The sequence below is a fragment of the Bolinopsis microptera genome, chromosome 5 (assembly GCF_026151205.1).
Source record: "Bolinopsis microptera isolate Bmic1 chromosome 5, MBARI_Bmic_1.0, whole genome shotgun sequence".
Taxonomy (NCBI): Eukaryota; Metazoa; Ctenophora; class Tentaculata; order Lobata; family Bolinopsidae; genus Bolinopsis; species Bolinopsis microptera.
The window spans coordinates 4,380,626-4,397,789 of record NC_087076.1 but is presented as its reverse complement, the minus strand read 5'-3'; the positions used below and the strand labels follow the sequence as shown (position 1 = coordinate 4,397,789).

Here is a 17,164-nt window from a genome sequence, read left to right as displayed (position 1 = left end):
TGCATCAAGATAGTATGGTAGGTAAACTGTGCTACACTTCACTCTGTTACTATGATCTGTGATAAATTTAAACTTCTAAGAATTTAGCTTCCATGCAATAGACAGTGAACTAGTTGAACAATGAGTTATTGAATTTTACAAGCTCACCGCTCGGTTCAATCATCTGCTCTATCTAAATGAAAAACTTCGTACGCTGTTAATTAATCTTCATGGTTCATACAATAACTTCACTCGAGGAGAGACCGTTTGCACTGTTAAAAATATCTAGAGAGGCCATAGGGTTGACTGTTTTCTCTATTCTAGATCTATTCAATAGAGGCTGACAAAGTTTTATGGAACTGCAGACAATAGTTAAAAAGAACTAATTGTTTTCTGGATCTTCAGACTCTAATCATAGAGAGTTACTCTTTAGATCTACAGATAATAGTAAATTAGGAGTGATTGGTTCAGCAATAGAGTTTGTAAAACGGTTATCAAGTATCAAAAATCCGTGAAATTTTTACAAGTGTCGAAAATGCTCGAAATTTTTACAAGTGTCGAAAATCCGTGAAATTTTTACAAGTGTCGAAAATCTGTGAAATTTTTACAAGTGTCGAAAATGCTCGAAATTTTTACAAGTGTCGAAAACCCGTGAAATTTTTACAAGTATCGAAAATCCGTGAAATTTTTACAAGTGTCGAAAATCCGTGAAATTTTTACAAGTGTCGAAAATCCGTGAAATTTTTACAAGTGTCGGAAAATGTGTGCAATAGCAAAATGTGTGCTACAGAGGGTAAATATCTCTTACTATCAATGCCGTATTGTATATTCAGAGTATATTGAACTGGACATTTGTATGCTTACAGATTCAGATTTTACACGATTTATATCGTATTAAATTCGAATTTCACTGGTTTAAACGCCTCCCTCCCTCCTTCCCTCCCTCCCTCCCTCCCTCCCTCCCTCCCCTTCAGAGTATATTGAACTGGACATTTGTATGCTTACAGATTCAGATTTTACACGATTTATATCGTATTAAATTCGAATTTCACTGGTTTAAACGCCTCCCTCCATCCCTCCCTCCTTCCCTCCCTCCCTCCCTCCCTCCCTCCCTCCCTCCCTCCCTCCCTCCTTCCCTCCCTCCCTCCCTCCCTCCCAACCATACTGACACTCTTCAGACTGGAGATATCCGAAATAACTTAAAATTCGTGCCAACTTTAATCTTAATTTGTCCAATGTTTTGAAATCAAAATATTACTAATAACCAAGTGTGTTATCAACTGCTGTGAACCTTCTGTATTGATATCCTATTGGTTTAGCTTATAATTCAGTTTAAAAAAATTTCCGGGGGCTGCGCCCCCGGGCCCCTTCCACAGCTAGCTTCGCTTGCGGCGGTAGCCTCGGAGCTGGCGCTTCGCGCCGACTTTTCGCCTTCCCCTTTCAAAAATCCTGCGCACACCCCTGCCTCCCTCCCTCTCTCCCTCCCTTCCTCCTAAATTGGCTCAAATCAGCACATCTAAGCTTTCAATTAACTGTAATGATTAATGAATGTTTTAAAATACCTGATGAAAATTTATCATCACTCTAGGACGATCACGTTAGGTAATATGTAGTGATGGATTCAGATGAGGATGAAATATTTGAAAAGAGTGTATTCGACAATGATGCGATCAGCAAAGGGGATTTGGTGTGGGCTCCACTGAAGGTAGATGATAATGGCGGGAATGCAATGTGGCCTGCCAAGGTTACTTCAGTGAAGGGGGGTGAAAAAGTAACTGTAAAGATGCTTGGTCGTCAAATGAAAGCTATCACTGTTGAAGGCTGTGTGCCTTATGTTCTGAATGATGAGTACGAGGTAAGTTGACTGCAGCTAAAGGACACTGTCATTTTATTTACTGCAGCTGTTGGTCTGATTCCCATTAAAAATTGTAGATCTGTACCTAAATGTTGAAGGTTCCAAAAATAAAATAGATTACACCGTAATTTACGTAGCTTGTGCAATTAAAACAAAGTTGAAGTGATGTAACATCCACATGCTAAACCATGCTAAAACTGCTCAAATGGTAAAGCTTGACTAAACTCTCAGGATAAGGGGAAGGGATTACCACTGTGGGATGAAGCAATATCATTGGCTAAGGAGATTGTGGATAAAGAAACTAACGGTATAATTCAAACTAAATTGCCGTCTACTCCTCAACCTGCTAGTTCGAGTACAGAAGGTTGGAAAATTGTTTTACTCTCCTTTATTATACAGTAAAACCCTGATTTACCGTAAACCTCAATTTACCGTACCCTGATTTACCAAACCCCGATTTACCGTAAACCCCGATTTATCGTACATTTTCCCTTACCCCAATTTTTTGGGAAAATGTCTATATTTTTGGTTTGATATCACGTGATCCTTCATCCTTTTAAATGGGTCCCTGATGTCAAACGAGCTACTTCCCCTAATTTTCTCTTAATAAAGTGCTTGTGATCCATAACCGTTAATTGGGAACCAGTAATGTGCGGGGAGAAACCATGTGATCCGACGTAGACTCAAAACTCAAAACCACGATTTACTGTACAACCCAATTTTCCGAATTGTCTTCCTTTCCCCCAAATTGGAGTTTTACTGTGTCTTCACAAATAAGACGCACATTTTAAATTCAACAATTCATGGACCGAAAATATTATCATATATAACAATATACTCTTCTTTACAGCTAAGCTAATACCAATTGTAACTCATAACGTTATTACTTCAGATGGCCGAGGTAAGCGGAGAAAGTTGGGTAGCCGTACAAACATGACTGGGCATGTTCAGGGGGACATAGTTTGGGCCAAGTACAGGAACCACCCGGTTTGGCCTGCAAAGGTCAGTAATACTGTTATTATGTGCTTAAAATTATCCAGAACTATTTGCTACATTTCTCACAGTACCTTAAGAGTTTTTCTTTAACTTTCATCATCACAATTATTACTTCAGTTTATTAGCTATTAGTTAAAGTTATTAAAAGTTTAAATATTTAAAAGCGTAGAAGAAAAAAAAAGTAGAGGAAAATAATTTTGTTATTAATATTGAACATTTAAAAAACCTAAGATAACAACATAACACATTAAGTATTAAAAACTCTTCATTTGACTGTCAGGTTACGGACATAGAAAGTGGGTACCTCATGATTCACTACCTGGTGTACGGTCAACATTCCATCAGAACTGCCCTGAGAAACATCTCTCACTTTGACTGTACTGACTATGTCAGCAACGTAGAGGCGGGCATAAATTCCACTCTGTCAGCGGAATTCAAAAAAGCATTCATGATAGCTTACGAGGAATTCACAGCTCTGAATCCTAATGTTGAGCTGTCTATCACTCCGCTCCAGCTCTTCTCAAATGGGAACCAGTTAGTGAAACTATTATGTATTATATGATGTTTGGAGCCAGCTATGAAGATGACATAACTTATTTTATATAGGGTTTATATGATGATTTGTTGTACTCAAAAATCCATAAAATATTTTCAACCATAAACTATTTACAAATACAATGTGCTAGTACTCATAGTTATTTGTTATGATTTTGTTTTATTTCAGTGCGCCTAAAGAACCCGTGTCACCCCACAAAGGCAAAAACCAACTTGTGCACTTCATCAACAAAAACGAAGAAATGTTCTTGAAAATAATCCAAGGAAAGCTAGTGTCTCACTATCACAAGGAGTTTAAGATAAGTAAAGATACCCTTAACAATGGTGCATTGTTCGGTTCATTCGCCAAAACCGAGTTGGAGGAAGAGAGAGTTGTCGCTGCTATCGGACAGATGCAAGCGAAATTTGCTAAGAGGTCAGTTACATAATTTTATATTATAGAGCTTTTCATCAAGAAGTGAAATACATTTTCTTCTTCTTCATAATATTATGTAGCTAGGGTGTGGACTAGCTACTATACCTAGTTAAAATGTTTCCTTCCCATTACATAGTGCTAAATGAATGTAACAGAGTTTCCATTAATTGTTCTAATTGCAGATATAAGCTCCCCCAAGCGTACGGTCTGAGTGTTATGCTACCTGAAGCTATAATACGACTCGTGATGTTCAAACAACAGCTCCCCTACTCCAAGGCTAAGCAAGTTTATCAAACCGACATCTTGAAGGTAGGCTTTATGAATCATGAGTGAAAATTCTAATTAATTCTTTATTCTATTTTATCTTAACATACTAGTATACTAGGGATGCTAACATATAATACGGATTAATATTCATTTTAAGTCAATTCCAGCAGTTGCAGTTACAGGGTTAAAATGTATGATTCGGGATAATTATATAGCAGGATTAACTAAATAAACCGTTTATCATATTAAAGAAATTTCATAATTTTACCACATCCACAAAGAGCTCTAAATCTCGAGGTTGAAATGTAGTTATATAATACAAAGTACAATTTGAAACTAAATCACAAGCGTACGCATTCCAATGATCCACTTAAGTATTATTTCCACGTCAGGTCAAGAAAGGTGACAGATTGAAAGCTCGGGAAGCACTTCTCAACACGACCATCTCACAAGAAGCTAAAGAGGAGTTCGAGGAGCTATCTAATCTAAAACTCCAGAAAAGTCTAGAGTCTCATCGTGGAAAGGGCAAGATAAAGAGAAAGAGATAGCTGGTTGAGTTTTAGGCGTGGTTTCCGAAAACCTCATAATTCTGGTAGAAATTATGTGATCTGTTACTGTCAATATCCTGGTGAAAATTATTTTCCGCTGTATTTTACCAGAGTTAAAGCTAGATTTATTTACGTTTTCCAAAATGTATTTTAAAGTTTTAAGCTTAAGCTGATTCGAAGGCGATCGCTAATTTGCTCGATCTTGCGAAATATCCGTGTTCAACCCCTAAGAGCTTACTTAGGTTTATTTACTGGAAGTTATGGCGGGTTATATAATGGACTGTATTATTAATTTTGGCTAATCAAGTCGCTGCTGTTATGAAATTTTTGTGGAGTATTTTCAGAACTTTTGATATAGTGTCTGTTGACACCGTGAAAAATATTGTTGACTTTTTTATGATTTGAATATTTATTATTTGAGAACACAGTTTTTGAGTTAAAATCTGTGGACCCAATGTCAGTCTTTTAGTTTGTGCATCGCAATGAGTCTTAGATATTTACGCTATAAATATCTTTTTTTACTATTTACGCTATAAGATCGCTATATAGTATATTATATATATAATACAGGGTGGCCCATAAGTGACTACCCACACGCAACCTCTTAATAACTCACGTAATTCGTCTCCAAATTGCACCAAAATTTCAGAGATCATAGATATGGGTCAAACTTAGATTTCCTGAAAGTTTCGTAAGCCACGCCCAATTACAGTGGGCGTGGCGTGACACTCCCTCCTTTTCACTATTGTCTTCATAAAATGAGAACGCTTTAAGCTAAGAACTCGAAATTTTTTGCACACATTTGGCTTGATAATTGAAAAATTTTCCCAAAGTTTCAAGTTCATTGGTTAAAATATCGCTAAGTTATGACCATTTTAAAATCCATCGGATATGTGATCCGAGCACTCAGTCAGTGATATTTGCACTCAATTAGTGATCTCGTCACCCAATCTGATCAAGAGTAAGGCGTTAGCGTGTATTAATGAGGTTCATTAGGCTTTGATTGGATACCGATGATGACTTTGCTAGAAAGGGAAACACAAATTTTTAGGATAAAAACCAGATCGTGACTTTTCAGGAAAAGCCGTTCTCTCCACCACTTCATCCGGTCTAGTAGAGCCCCAGTGAATTGCATTCTGGGAGTTGACATATCCGTTTACTTGGCCTTGTTGCTGTACCAGATTTCGTCCTCAAAGTAGGGATCCACATTCTGGAATGTGTTGGCGAAATCTATCCTCGATTGGAAATCACGGTCCAAAAGTTTGTGTTTCTTTGTGATTCGGTAGGCCCGGTTCGATGATTCAATGGATGGTTCATTTCTTTTTATTGATTGTAAGGAACCTGTGACTAGCAGGGCTAACAAGCCCTGAAATGGTGACACCACCATAAATTCGTGTGATAGCGTTTTAGGTGCAGTCAGCTGTATAGGCCGGCCCATAAGCAGGCTGCAACCAATCAAGCGGTGCATGTGAGCCAAACAGGCCATTAACCAAGTGACGAGATCACTGACTGTGTGCTCGGATCACGTATCCGATCAGTTTTGAAATGGTCATAACTTAGCCATATTTTAACCAATGAACTTGAAACTTTGGGAAAGGTTTTCAATTATCAAGCCAAATGTGTGCAAAAAATTTTGAGTTCTTAGCTTAAAGCGTTCTCATTTTATGAAGACAATAGTGAAAAAGAGGGAGTGTCACGCCACGCCCACTGTAATTGGGCGTGGCTTACAAAACTTTCAGGAAATCTAAGTTTGACCCATATCTATAATCTCTGAAATTTTGGTGCAATTTGGAGACGAATTACGTGAGTTATTAAGAGGTTGCGTGTGGGTAGTCACTTATGGGCCACCCTGTATATCATTTTGTAAACTTCTTACGCCCTCCCCCCCTCCCCCCCCCCCCCCCCCCCCCCCCGGCCCTGTTCACTTTCCCCTTCCAATAAAGATAATATGTAGAGCTAATAATTGAGTATTTGACTTTTTTTGTTACAAAACCAACCCATTTTTGGAAAACCCATTTTTCATAATTTTTAGTATGTGAGTGTTGTTATTTTTAGGACACCGTGTAGAAGTCGATTAAAACTGGCTACGAAATAAACGAGCTTCAATCCCGAAAATACGGTCCTCAACCTTTGGCGGGTGTACGTGGATTTGTTTTTCTAAACTTGTCAAATTGAGACAACTTATCATTCATCCATATCTCAGTTTAAAATGTGTTAATTTTTGAGTAAATATTTGATTCTTTTATGATGATGAACATACTATTTAGTATTTAACAATTCAACCTGTTTGTAGCATGTTTCAGATTCAATGCTATATCGATTTGCTAAACTTTGTTTTTATTTTATGTCTCCTATTATACAGTTATACACCCAGGGTTATCACACTGCAGTAATGTTAACCCTTTGAAAATTGAAGAAGATACCACACGCATTATAATTATGAATATCTAAATTTGAAAAACTGCCAATTTATTAGGCTATCCTACAATCTATGCTTTTCTCTTGTCACCGGAAATGCTCAAGCATGCCCAGTAATAACACCAAGACCATGTAACAAGGTATGTCGTCCTCAAAGCTAGCTATACGACAGGACATGCCCCCTAAAGGGGGCTATGCTCCGATCCACTGGAAAAGATACGCTCCAAAGCGTACCATCCCCGGGTATTTTATCTTCTCAGCCTGGCTGGGTGGTGCTATTTACTGCTACTCTAAGATGGCCCTGATGCGCTTCGAGCAGAGGTATTCTTCAAATTTATTATAACCAACATTGACTTATACGAAGAACAGATTATAGTCTCGCATTGAAGTCATCATTTTAAAATGACATACTTTTCTAACAAGAGTTATTATACAGAGTTATATATCGTCGTGGTTTTTTCATGAGGGCGAATGTAAAAAACAATTTCAGATAATGGCACTTGAAGTTTTAAAACTGACATTGGCCCTTCCAAAATGGCGAATGTCCAACATTCGCCATATGTTTGCAGCATTCGACCACTATTATCAAACGCCCAATGTATAACATTCGGCGTTTTTGGAAATCTCGAAAATAACATTCGCCCTTCGAAAATCTAAACTATGCTCGATAGAGCATCAAACTGTTTGGTATGTTATAGACCTTTATTAGACCTAATTTAAGCCATGGTGAAATTTGACATTCGCCCTTTTATTAAAACCACGACGATATGTATTCCGTTTTAGTAGCGTAATAGTGAGAAAACAGATTTAAGATCACAATAATCCCACAATGGACCGTGTTTTTATTTTTTATAACGAAATGTTTTTGCAGGGTTAACGATCACCAAGAGTACCATATAAGGAAAAACATGTACCCCTTTATCTGGGCTGAACAAGACAGAAGGTATGTGTGGTGATCAGATAATTCCGTGGTCATCTGTTGTTCAATCAAATAATCCTTTGGCGAGCTTCTCGTACGAATTAATATTAAGGTTCAGTAAAAAATTCGGCCTAAAACCTGGAAAAATGACTAACAACTGGTATCACAGTGACACACTTAACCAAATTGAAACTTTGAAGTTCAGACGCTTTAAAAACAAAAAGCGGATTTTTTCGAAAGTGTGACCCTCCAGTCAAGGTGTGTGCCACACACTATGTCTTGAGACTATGGCAGGCAATAGACAGACCCCTGTTCGCTAGGAACGTTCCTAGCGTTCGTATAGAACAATTGGTCATTTGTCGCTCCTGACCCTAGAGCAAACTTACGTTGTTTTCATTGTTAATAATACTTGCCAGGATGGTGCGGGCACGGAAACAACACGAAGAGGACCTGGCTTTGATTGGAGCCGGGACTGACTGGGACTGCCATCGGAGGACATATGCGCAGGAAGAGGTTTGGACGCCGTGGAATCCGCGGGAAATGAGGGTCCTGCTCACAGACGAGGAACGTGTCGCACTCGGAGGTATTTTATAGGACCAGTTTAAACTTCATTACTGGTGACCATCGTCGTGATTTCAGTACGAAGGTCTAAGAGAGAAATATTTCCGGTCACCTAATCCGATTCATTTTAATATGAATCTTTTTAAATGACACAATTAGTCCTGCGTCTACAGTTTTCTAGAGAATTACGGAAACAATTTTTTTCCCTACTCTTGCCGAAGGCAAAAAGATCGTAGGGAATAAGTAATCGGGTTTGGATATATGAGGTGGCCCGACGGTCCTACGGTGTCGACAAAAGTCTGCTCCTTCGCAATATAGACCACTCCCCTATAATTATGTGTATAAAAGGAGTCTATTTTGCGCGCGCGACGCTGGTTATGAGTTAATTAATTACAGGCATAGCAACCAGTTTTTGGTGCTTGACGACTGTTACAAACGGATCAATCATCAATATAGGTGTTATTTGTGCGAAACAAGCTTAATAAATTACCGAGTGATAAAATTCAGCAAGTCAAAACAAATAAAATTATGATGTCAGCTGATAAACTCGTGGCTGTGGGCTGATTGTTTAACAGTTAATCGACACTGAATGGTAGAAAGCATTGGAATACATAGTTGAGAACAAATGTTACTTCACAGTTACATTCAAGAAGCAACTATAATATCAAGATTGTGGTATGCTTTATTATCAAATAAAAGGCTCGAAAGTCGATGGTGCTGTGATGTGTCGAGTAAGAATCAAAATGTATTAGTTTATGTTAGATACAAATAATAACTAAGACGAGACAGCATATTTTATTACAGTCAATAAGTTGGCATACGATGCAGTAATATGACGTGACATGATACGCATATCGTTATTGTTAACACGAAACAAAACCGCGCAAAGTATGAAATGATCTACAACCAAACCACATACAGATCGACGGCGACACCTCAGATGCGCGCAGGATTTTTCAAGTTCTGCACGCCTAATATAATATAAACGTTTATTACATTGTACAGCAGGGTGTCAGAATTATTGGCGTGTTTGAAATTTTATGTGTATTTTATGATGAAATCAATATTTTTCGACGGGTCATAACTTTACTTCTGAATATCGAAATTACAAAATTCAAAAACTGGTCTGTAAACAATCGTCTGAACTTTTTCTTAAATTCAGAATTTTGTGTTGATGTACCTCAAAACCCATAATTTAGACTGTTATTTAAAGTGTCGATATCATACTTGGTTAGATTTACGAAGGAGTAAGGGATTTATGTGTAATTTTTTTTTGGTGAATTTTTTCTGAAATTATTCTTTAGACTAAAGTGCACAGCTCTTCAGGCGATAGCGAAACATATCATATATAACTTCTTTCGGACTTTGTTTTTAGACTGAACTGTAGTATGAAGGATTATCTCTCGAATGATTAAGACTCCATAGAAAACTGACCCTCAGAAGTCAAGTTATGATCGTTTCTAAAAGCTTGGGTAAGCTAAAATTTTAAGCAAAATTGTCTGCGCGCCAATAATTATGACACCCTGCTGTACATGCGCCAAACACCACTCTGGGATACAATAAAGTAGAACAATTAAATTGTATGCAGTAGGGAAATTTGATCGTGCGTGGTGTTACCGCGGCGAAATTCTTGTTAAAAGTTGCTCCTTCCATTGACAATTGACATCCATCAAAATCCTCGCTGAAATTTCTAAATTGTAAAGTTGTAAGCCCTACCAGTTATCACACTCCCTTTTCTCAATTCATGCAAATTTAATTTTTGAAAACGGAAATGTTTTAAAACTCTTCCTCCTCACTTTGATTTAAAATTCCCAGGTCAGCCGTCCAGGTACAGTCAGAACGATCTGTATCAGAACTACCACTGGCAGATCGATGCCCATGAGAATCGGTGGAAGAACTGGTCCGACGAAAAAGAACGAAATGCGGGTGTCAGTCAACGTGAACTTGGTCCTGATGGCTCTGATTATCAAAAATAATAACTTTTCTGATAGGGATAAACTTTGTTTTATAGCAAATAGACCGTACGATCAACTTGTGCTTTACATCAAGAAACACCCAGCAACAGTAGTAACTCTTCGTTTGGATATATCCAGTTGAGATCTGTAAATTGTATTACTTCACACTACTTTAGAGTTTGAATCGTGATCACAGATCAGCTGTTCGCTTTAATGGAGCTCCGGTGATAATGATCATCTAACATGTCTTAGTTTAAATTATTGGAGTCAAAATCAAATCATCGACATTCGTCAATAAACCTTTTACTCGCTGGAGGACGAACTAGAAATTTTGATATTTAACTTGCCTCGTTTTTTGTATTAGAAGACTATGAAATCCTTCTTGGTAACCACAATTATGATTTTCATGATTTGTTTAACTTATTCGATATAAAATGCACGTTTTTGTTTCATTAGATCACTGTTATAAATAAGTTATGAAGCACTCTTTTTAGTGTGTTTTGCTGGGAGGGAATATTCTAGGACATCAATAATTCAAGTCAACGTTGTTGGGTTAAGAGGTTTAAACATATATATAATATATACATATTATATATATATCACAATTAATAGAAGTGTATTAATATTCATGGATTATTTTAATAGTGATTACGCCATAACCCTTACTCCCTGAATATTATCACAAATGCTGACCAACCTCTCAAATTCAGACGAGGAATGTAAATGGAACGTTGAGAATGTATGGGAGATGGTCGAAGTAACATTGTCGGTGGAAGGAGGGGGAGTGTACATTGTAGGACAGACAATAAAATGTGCCCTCCTGGTTCACAACTCGTCCGATGTTGCTGACAGACTGGCTTGGGCTACCGGCCAAATATCTGGTCATGTCACGTGAGTGTGTTTTAAAATATCATCATGGATTATTAATTTCTCGTCATTTCAACTTGAGATCCTACATATATCCTTGCTTTTTCTTTCAAGTATGGTTTTCTTAAGTTAACCTTTATGGTAGGGGGTCTGGAAAAGTCCAGTAGAAGTACATTTTGTTCAGATCTGCATACCGTTCATATCTTTTTCGTTGTAACCCAAAATCCCGTGAGTTATTTAGTTTCGCACCATGTTGACTGGGCGTGTTAACTTCTTGGTCACTCTAACATTCTCAGAGTAGACGAGCGTCACGTGCAGATCGCCAGGGAGCAGCAAGAAGTTACTAACTCCAACTCTGCTCTTAATAAACACGTTGCAAACGATTGTTTCTTTTCCTCTGACCCTGAGATATTGTTTTGTGATCTTCAACTGCTACCACATTCCTCCAAGGTAACGTAGTGCTGTAATTTGGAACTGTTAGTAATTTCTCTTTGAACAATTTTTATAACATATAGCAATAGCGGGGCATGTTGTTTCTGTTGCGCATACCAAAGCCAGGGTAACATCTTAATATAACTAGGTCCGTATGTGGTACTATTTCGTGGAATCACATACCAGTGTTCGGCAGGCGCGAAAGACAAATGCATTACGATTGAGTCGAGTTAAAGTTGTTGGGAATTTGGTACGCGCGAATTCCTAACGCGCGCGAATAGAACTAGACAATTCTGTAGATCGATTCCGCTCAGCTCAGCATTCCAGCATATTATTTTAAAACTGGTATGGAGGCCTTCAATGATAGCCACGGTCCATGGCATTAGATCCCATTGTATTTATGTTAAAATATACCATGTATAACAATCTTCTGGACCGAATTAACCGCTAAACCCAGAACCCTCCCCAGTAGGAGTTGAAGTTCAGCGGAATTGTACCAACTCACTCTCCACCTTCATATCGGGGCTCCTACATCAAATACAGCTACATCGTGTTGGTTGGACTTCAACGAGTTAACAAGCCAGTGACCCTCATCAACCTTCCTATCAGAATTATTAACCTTCCTGGTACGTTTTTTAACATAACTATTTTCTAAAATTGTGGCAGGGTTTGTTAAGAATTTGTGTATTTTCCAGTGTAACTATGGTCTATGCATCTTCCTTTTAACTCATCGTTTCAGCTTTAGGTCCTTGAGCATTAAAATGTGTTTTTATATAAGAGTATTTGAGTAATTTCTTCTCTTTCTATTACTGTTTACACGTCTAAATGAAACCCAGCTCTTTCAACAACAAAGACCTGACCTCGGCCTCCGTCATAATGCAGAGGTTGATCTTCCACCTGCGGTTATTTCCTTATCAATCAGATCAATATCCGTGAAATGATGGACCTCAATAGTAACCCTTTTATACAGTTTACGTTAAGATATAACTGTAGGATTAATGTCCACCAGGCTTTCTCCCCTTTATTTCACGTAATATAGTTATCAACTGCTGGGATATAGATACTATTGGTTAAGTTAGCTTCTTTGTTAAGTGTCGACTCTAAGCAAGCAATAAGCATTTAGCTGATCTGGTAATGTCCTAGTATCTCCACTTTAGGAAGAGCTTATTACCACCATGGCAATTGCCAGACTGGTAATAGAAACTGTTACATGTCTAGAACAATTTATGGCCTACATTCCTAACTTCCTGTTTCATTTGTCCTTGTCTCTTCCAACTGGATATTATCCAACTATCAGTATCTAGAACAATTCTTAGATTTATGTGCTCTTTTTGCTTAGATCCGCCATAGCACTTGAGCGATATTTATCAGTAGAGTTACAGTAACAATACTACGGGTAATGGAACAATTCAGTGAGTTCCAAATTACCAATATCCTTCCGGTTTCTTCTAATTATGTTTCTAAAATGTAAATTTCAATATGTATATTTCCAGTTACACTCTTCATTTTCATCTACAGCTTTGTCTGCTTTGGCATATTGAACTAATTCTTTGCATTTTATGCATTCCATTTTACTATGATACTATTGTACTGATAAATATTATAAATATTTAACATTTTCTTTCTCAGTGTTATCAAATATGGTAATCTTATCTGTAACACCTTATCCTAGGTATTAGTCTTGTTGACGGACCCAAGAAGCCTCTTTCACACCCCTTCGCACCCAGAGAAGAGTGCATCAACTATGAGGACTACTTCATGGACAAAGTCCAGGTCAGAAGAGTATATAGCAGCATCTGTACTCTGTACTCTGTACTCTGTAATCTGTACTCTATACTCTATACTCTATACTCTATACTCTATACTCTATACTCTATACTCTGTACTCTATACTCTGTACTCTATACTCTATACTCTATACTCTGTACTCTATACTCTGTAGTCTGTACTCTATACTGTGTACTCTATACTCTATACTGGGTACTCTATACTCTATAGTCTATACTCTATACTCTATGCTCTGTACTCTGTACTCTGCACTCTGTACTCTGTACTCTGTACTCTGTACTCTGTACTCTATACTCTATACTCTATACTCTATACTCTGTACTCTATACTCTATACTCTGTACTCTATACTCTATGCTCTGTACTCTATACTCTATGCTCTGTACTCTGTACTCTGCATTCTGCACTCTGTACTCTGTACTCTATACTCTGTACTCTGTACTCTGTACTCTGTACTCTATACTGTGTACTCTATACTCTGTACTCTATACTCTGTAGTCTGTACTCTATACTCTATACTCTATACTGTGTACTCTATACTCTATACTCTATACTCTATGCTCTGTACTCTATGAGTATTGCTGACTGACCTGATTGTAAGCCCCAGGGACTCGCCTTAATTGCCATCCTTGTTTCTATGCCGGATGCTTGGCGGGAGCAGTCAGAAAGAGCTAAATTATGGTAGCGGGCGATATGCTCATCCTATGTTACTTTCCATTACATTGTGGAGTATGTATACCGATACTGAAGGGAAAAATTTCCTGTGTTTGAATATCACAAATGCGGAAAGGTGTTACATATCATTCTGAGAATTGAGAAATTCATTTTCAGCTTGGATTAGGCTCATTTGGCAGATAATAGCATCAAGGAAATCTTAGTAGTAATATGAATAAACGACAGTGTAAGGCCACACTAGCTTGAAGCAGACTCTTGTACTTATGCATTATGAGAATTTTGGTACTTCAGTAATTCTAAAAAGTTGTGATTATTACTTAGTTATCATATTAATACGAGATACTTTTACATGTACTTAAAACTCTGTAATCTCTTACTATATGTTATATAATGTTCTTAACTTGGACTCTATACTGATTAGTCCTAATTCTTTTCAGCTTGTGCCTGTAACTGACCGAGACGTTGTTAGTGAAACAGTGAAGGTTGTGTCTGTACGTCTATACCTACTCTAGACTTATACACTAGGAGATCCGTATACTAGTTACTTAGATTCGGGAGTTCAATGGTTTAGTGTAATGTATATATGCTCTGGTATGTGTAACTGTATCTGTTACTCTTCTTGTCTAATTATCGTACTGTTGGACCATATTTGAGTTGTAATCTATTTGTACTACATATATTGAGTTGATAATTCATTACTGCATTGTAAACTTTACTATATCTATAAACTTATACTCTATCTACAGTAACATTAATATTGCTAAGCTCTGGGACTCCAGAAAGTGAGATTCGAGGGACTGACACTCTGTACTCTGTACTCTTATTCTGTATCTAACCATATCATCTCCGTTACCCTCATATCCACTCTATACTTGTCACTCTTTTACTTGTTTCTACTCAGTGGGTATCTTAAATTTCTGTTGATTTGTTATCTTATTATTCAGGATTATTTGTTCCGAGCAATTGCTGTAATTGTATTTTCTATTAACATGCATTTTGTAGCAATTAAATTAATGTTACGTTTAAAACGTCTGTAAAGTCTCATTCCAGGTTACTGTTTATGTTTTGAACGCATTGAAATCAGGGGAAGTAAGTGACGCGGGCTATCTGTTAGCAAGATCTACTGCGATGAAGACTCTTGGAGAACATGAATCCACACTTCTGGGAACTCAAGTGGTGTTGAATTTTGATGCCTGGAAGAATAGATAGACGTTTTTTTGATGTGAACCATCGCTAATGCTCATCTGGATCGAGTTGCTTATAATTGATTTAGGAATTTAGTTATTTGGAATAAGACTGAAAACGGTAAAGATGTGAATTTCGGTCCACACCTAGGTTAAAGCGGAGGAGATAATTAGATCTTAATGTAAAGTGGTTAAGTTGGAAAATTGTACGTGGTTAAGATAATTCAGTTAAATGTTTGTGATTATTTTTTAGTGTTTTCAATATTGAAACGAGAGAATTTTGGACATTGGAAACATTTAAAAAAATTAAATTTGCTGTCAAATTCTCTTAAACAATTGTTTATAAATTAAAATGTTTCTTACACTTTGGCTGCTATAGTGGATTAATCCCATAATTCCTTTTCAGTCGTTGTGCTGTAAACGACCGAGAAGTTTTGAAGTGAAAACGAGTGAAGGGTTGGTGTCAATAGTTCGTCTTACTAAAGGAGCTTACCGACTAGGAGATCCGATAGAAGTTAACTTAGAGTTCGGAGAGTTGCAATGTGTTCAGGTTGGTGAGATGTATAATTGCGTCATTGGTTAATGTGTTAACTGGTGAATCAATGTTTAACTCTTTCTTGTCTAATTATGAGATTATGGATTGGGCGCCATATTTGAGTTGATTAATATTTTGTCACTACATGATATTGAGTTGAATAATTCATTTTAGCTGCATTGTAAAAATTTAATAATCGATTAGTAAATATTTATACATCTACACTCTACAGGTAACATTAAAATTGCAAGCTCTGGAGACGATATCCCCAGAAAGTGAGATAAACGAAGGGACTGACACCAGATGTACCACTCATGATACTAAAACTATTCAGTGTATTCACACCAAATCCACCGCCGTTACCCTTCATATCCCCCTCAACGTTGTCAACTCATTCTCCACTAATATTGTTCTCGTCAGGTGGCAGGTAAGCTGTAGCTTCTTGTTTGATTGTTTAATCGTTTATTGATTAGATTATGTCTGTTCCCAGCAATTTGCTGTAAATATGGGCCGCTATAATCTAAATTACCCACCAATCGCCATTATTGTAGCATTTAAAAACTGTCTTCACGTTTAAAACGTCTGTAAACGTTCTCTTCCAGGTCCACTTTGATTTTGTGATCGCACATCTCCGCAAATCAGGGGAGATAGTCGACGCGGGCCTGACCTCTGTCTCAGCCAAAGGTCTGGACTGCGACTGGAGACCTCTGGAGACACTGAACGTCTCCACACTCTCCTGGGAACTCCCTGTGAGAGTGGTGCCCACCTTGCCCCAATACATTGCCACCATAGCCTGGCAGAGAACTCAGACTAAGGACGTTGTTTGACGTGAAACCAATCGTAATGAACTCAGATCTAGGGTTTCATGTTGCTTGATTAATGATTATAGGAGAAGTTTAGTATTGCTGGATAAAGCTACTCGAAAGATCTGGAAAAGATGTGAATGTTCGGATTCCTGTGACACGCTGTATAGTGTTTAACACCTGCGGACTGTGAATAGATTCAGATCTAAATTAGTAAAGTATGGATCCTTTTAGCTTTGGAAAAAATGTAGCGTGGGTTAGAGATATTCATAATGTTATAATGTTTGTAATTGGCATTGTCGTTTTAACGTTATGTTTATGAATCCAGCTGAATGCTGATGTGACAGTGTTATTTTCTGATTCTAACGTTGTATTTCGCAGAATTTTGATTTATTGCCTACAATAATATTTTG

The 17,164-nt window shown here is 37.5% G+C and overlaps 3 protein-coding genes across 3 annotated transcripts in view; all 3 read left to right on the top strand.

Annotated features, from left to right (window-relative positions):
- The window catches only part of LOC134815858 (NADH dehydrogenase [ubiquinone] 1 alpha subcomplex subunit 13-like), a 44,887-nt gene extending 33,980 nt beyond the window's left edge, over positions 1–10,907 (top strand). The window contains exons 2-5 of the mRNA XM_063824446.1: positions 7,172–7,354; positions 7,905–7,976; positions 8,369–8,535; positions 10,329–10,907. Of these exons, the coding sequence (XP_063680516.1) occupies positions 7,176–7,354; positions 7,905–7,976; positions 8,369–8,535; positions 10,329–10,489 (579 nt within the window). The 5' untranslated portion in view covers positions 7,172–7,175 and the 3' untranslated portion in view covers positions 10,490–10,907. The remainder of the gene's footprint in view (positions 1–7,171; positions 7,355–7,904; positions 7,977–8,368; positions 8,536–10,328) is intronic.
- On the top strand, positions 1,566–5,073 carry LOC134815593 (uncharacterized). Its single transcript, XM_063824145.1, has 7 exons — positions 1,566–1,834; positions 2,066–2,198; positions 2,727–2,836; positions 3,111–3,364; positions 3,555–3,800; positions 3,983–4,109; positions 4,460–5,073. Exons 1-7 carry the CDS (start codon positions 1,595–1,597, stop codon positions 4,613–4,615), a joined length of 1,266 nt encoding a protein of 421 aa, XP_063680215.1. The 5' UTR covers positions 1,566–1,594; the 3' UTR covers positions 4,616–5,073.
- Positions 10,908–11,176: 269 nt separating the features above from the next.
- On the top strand, positions 11,177–17,134 carry LOC134814676 (RAB6A-GEF complex partner protein 2-like). The gene is made up of 7 exons (XM_063822843.1): positions 11,177–11,359; positions 11,632–11,785; positions 12,240–12,393; positions 13,440–13,540; positions 15,820–15,963; positions 16,181–16,375; positions 16,551–17,134. Exons 1-7 carry the CDS (start codon positions 11,217–11,219, stop codon positions 16,773–16,775), a joined length of 1,116 nt encoding a protein of 371 aa, XP_063678913.1. The 5' UTR covers positions 11,177–11,216; the 3' UTR covers positions 16,776–17,134.
- The last annotated feature ends 30 nt before the right edge of the window (positions 17,135–17,164 follow it).

Bases quoted from the DNA above. Each gene is read 5' to 3' on its own strand.
- LOC134815593 (XM_063824145.1), top strand. From the start codon at position 1,595: ATGGATTCAGATGAGGATGAAATATTTGAAAAGAGTGTATTCGACAAT. The intron at 1,835-2,065 runs GTAAGTTGACTG...CTAAACTCTCAG, and splicing joins TTCTGAATGATGAGTACGAG to GATAAGGGGAAGGGATTACC. The intron at 2,199-2,726 runs GTTGGAAAATTG...TTATTACTTCAG, and splicing joins TGCTAGTTCGAGTACAGAAG to ATGGCCGAGGTAAGCGGAGA.
- LOC134814676 (XM_063822843.1), top strand. From the start codon at position 11,217: ATGGTCGAAGTAACATTGTCGGTGGAAGGAGGGGGAGTGTACATTGTA. The intron at 12,394-13,439 runs GTACGTTTTTTA...ACCTTATCCTAG, and splicing joins CAGAATTATTAACCTTCCTG to GTATTAGTCTTGTTGACGGA. The intron at 16,376-16,550 runs GTAAGCTGTAGC...GTTCTCTTCCAG, and splicing joins TTGTTCTCGTCAGGTGGCAG to GTCCACTTTGATTTTGTGAT.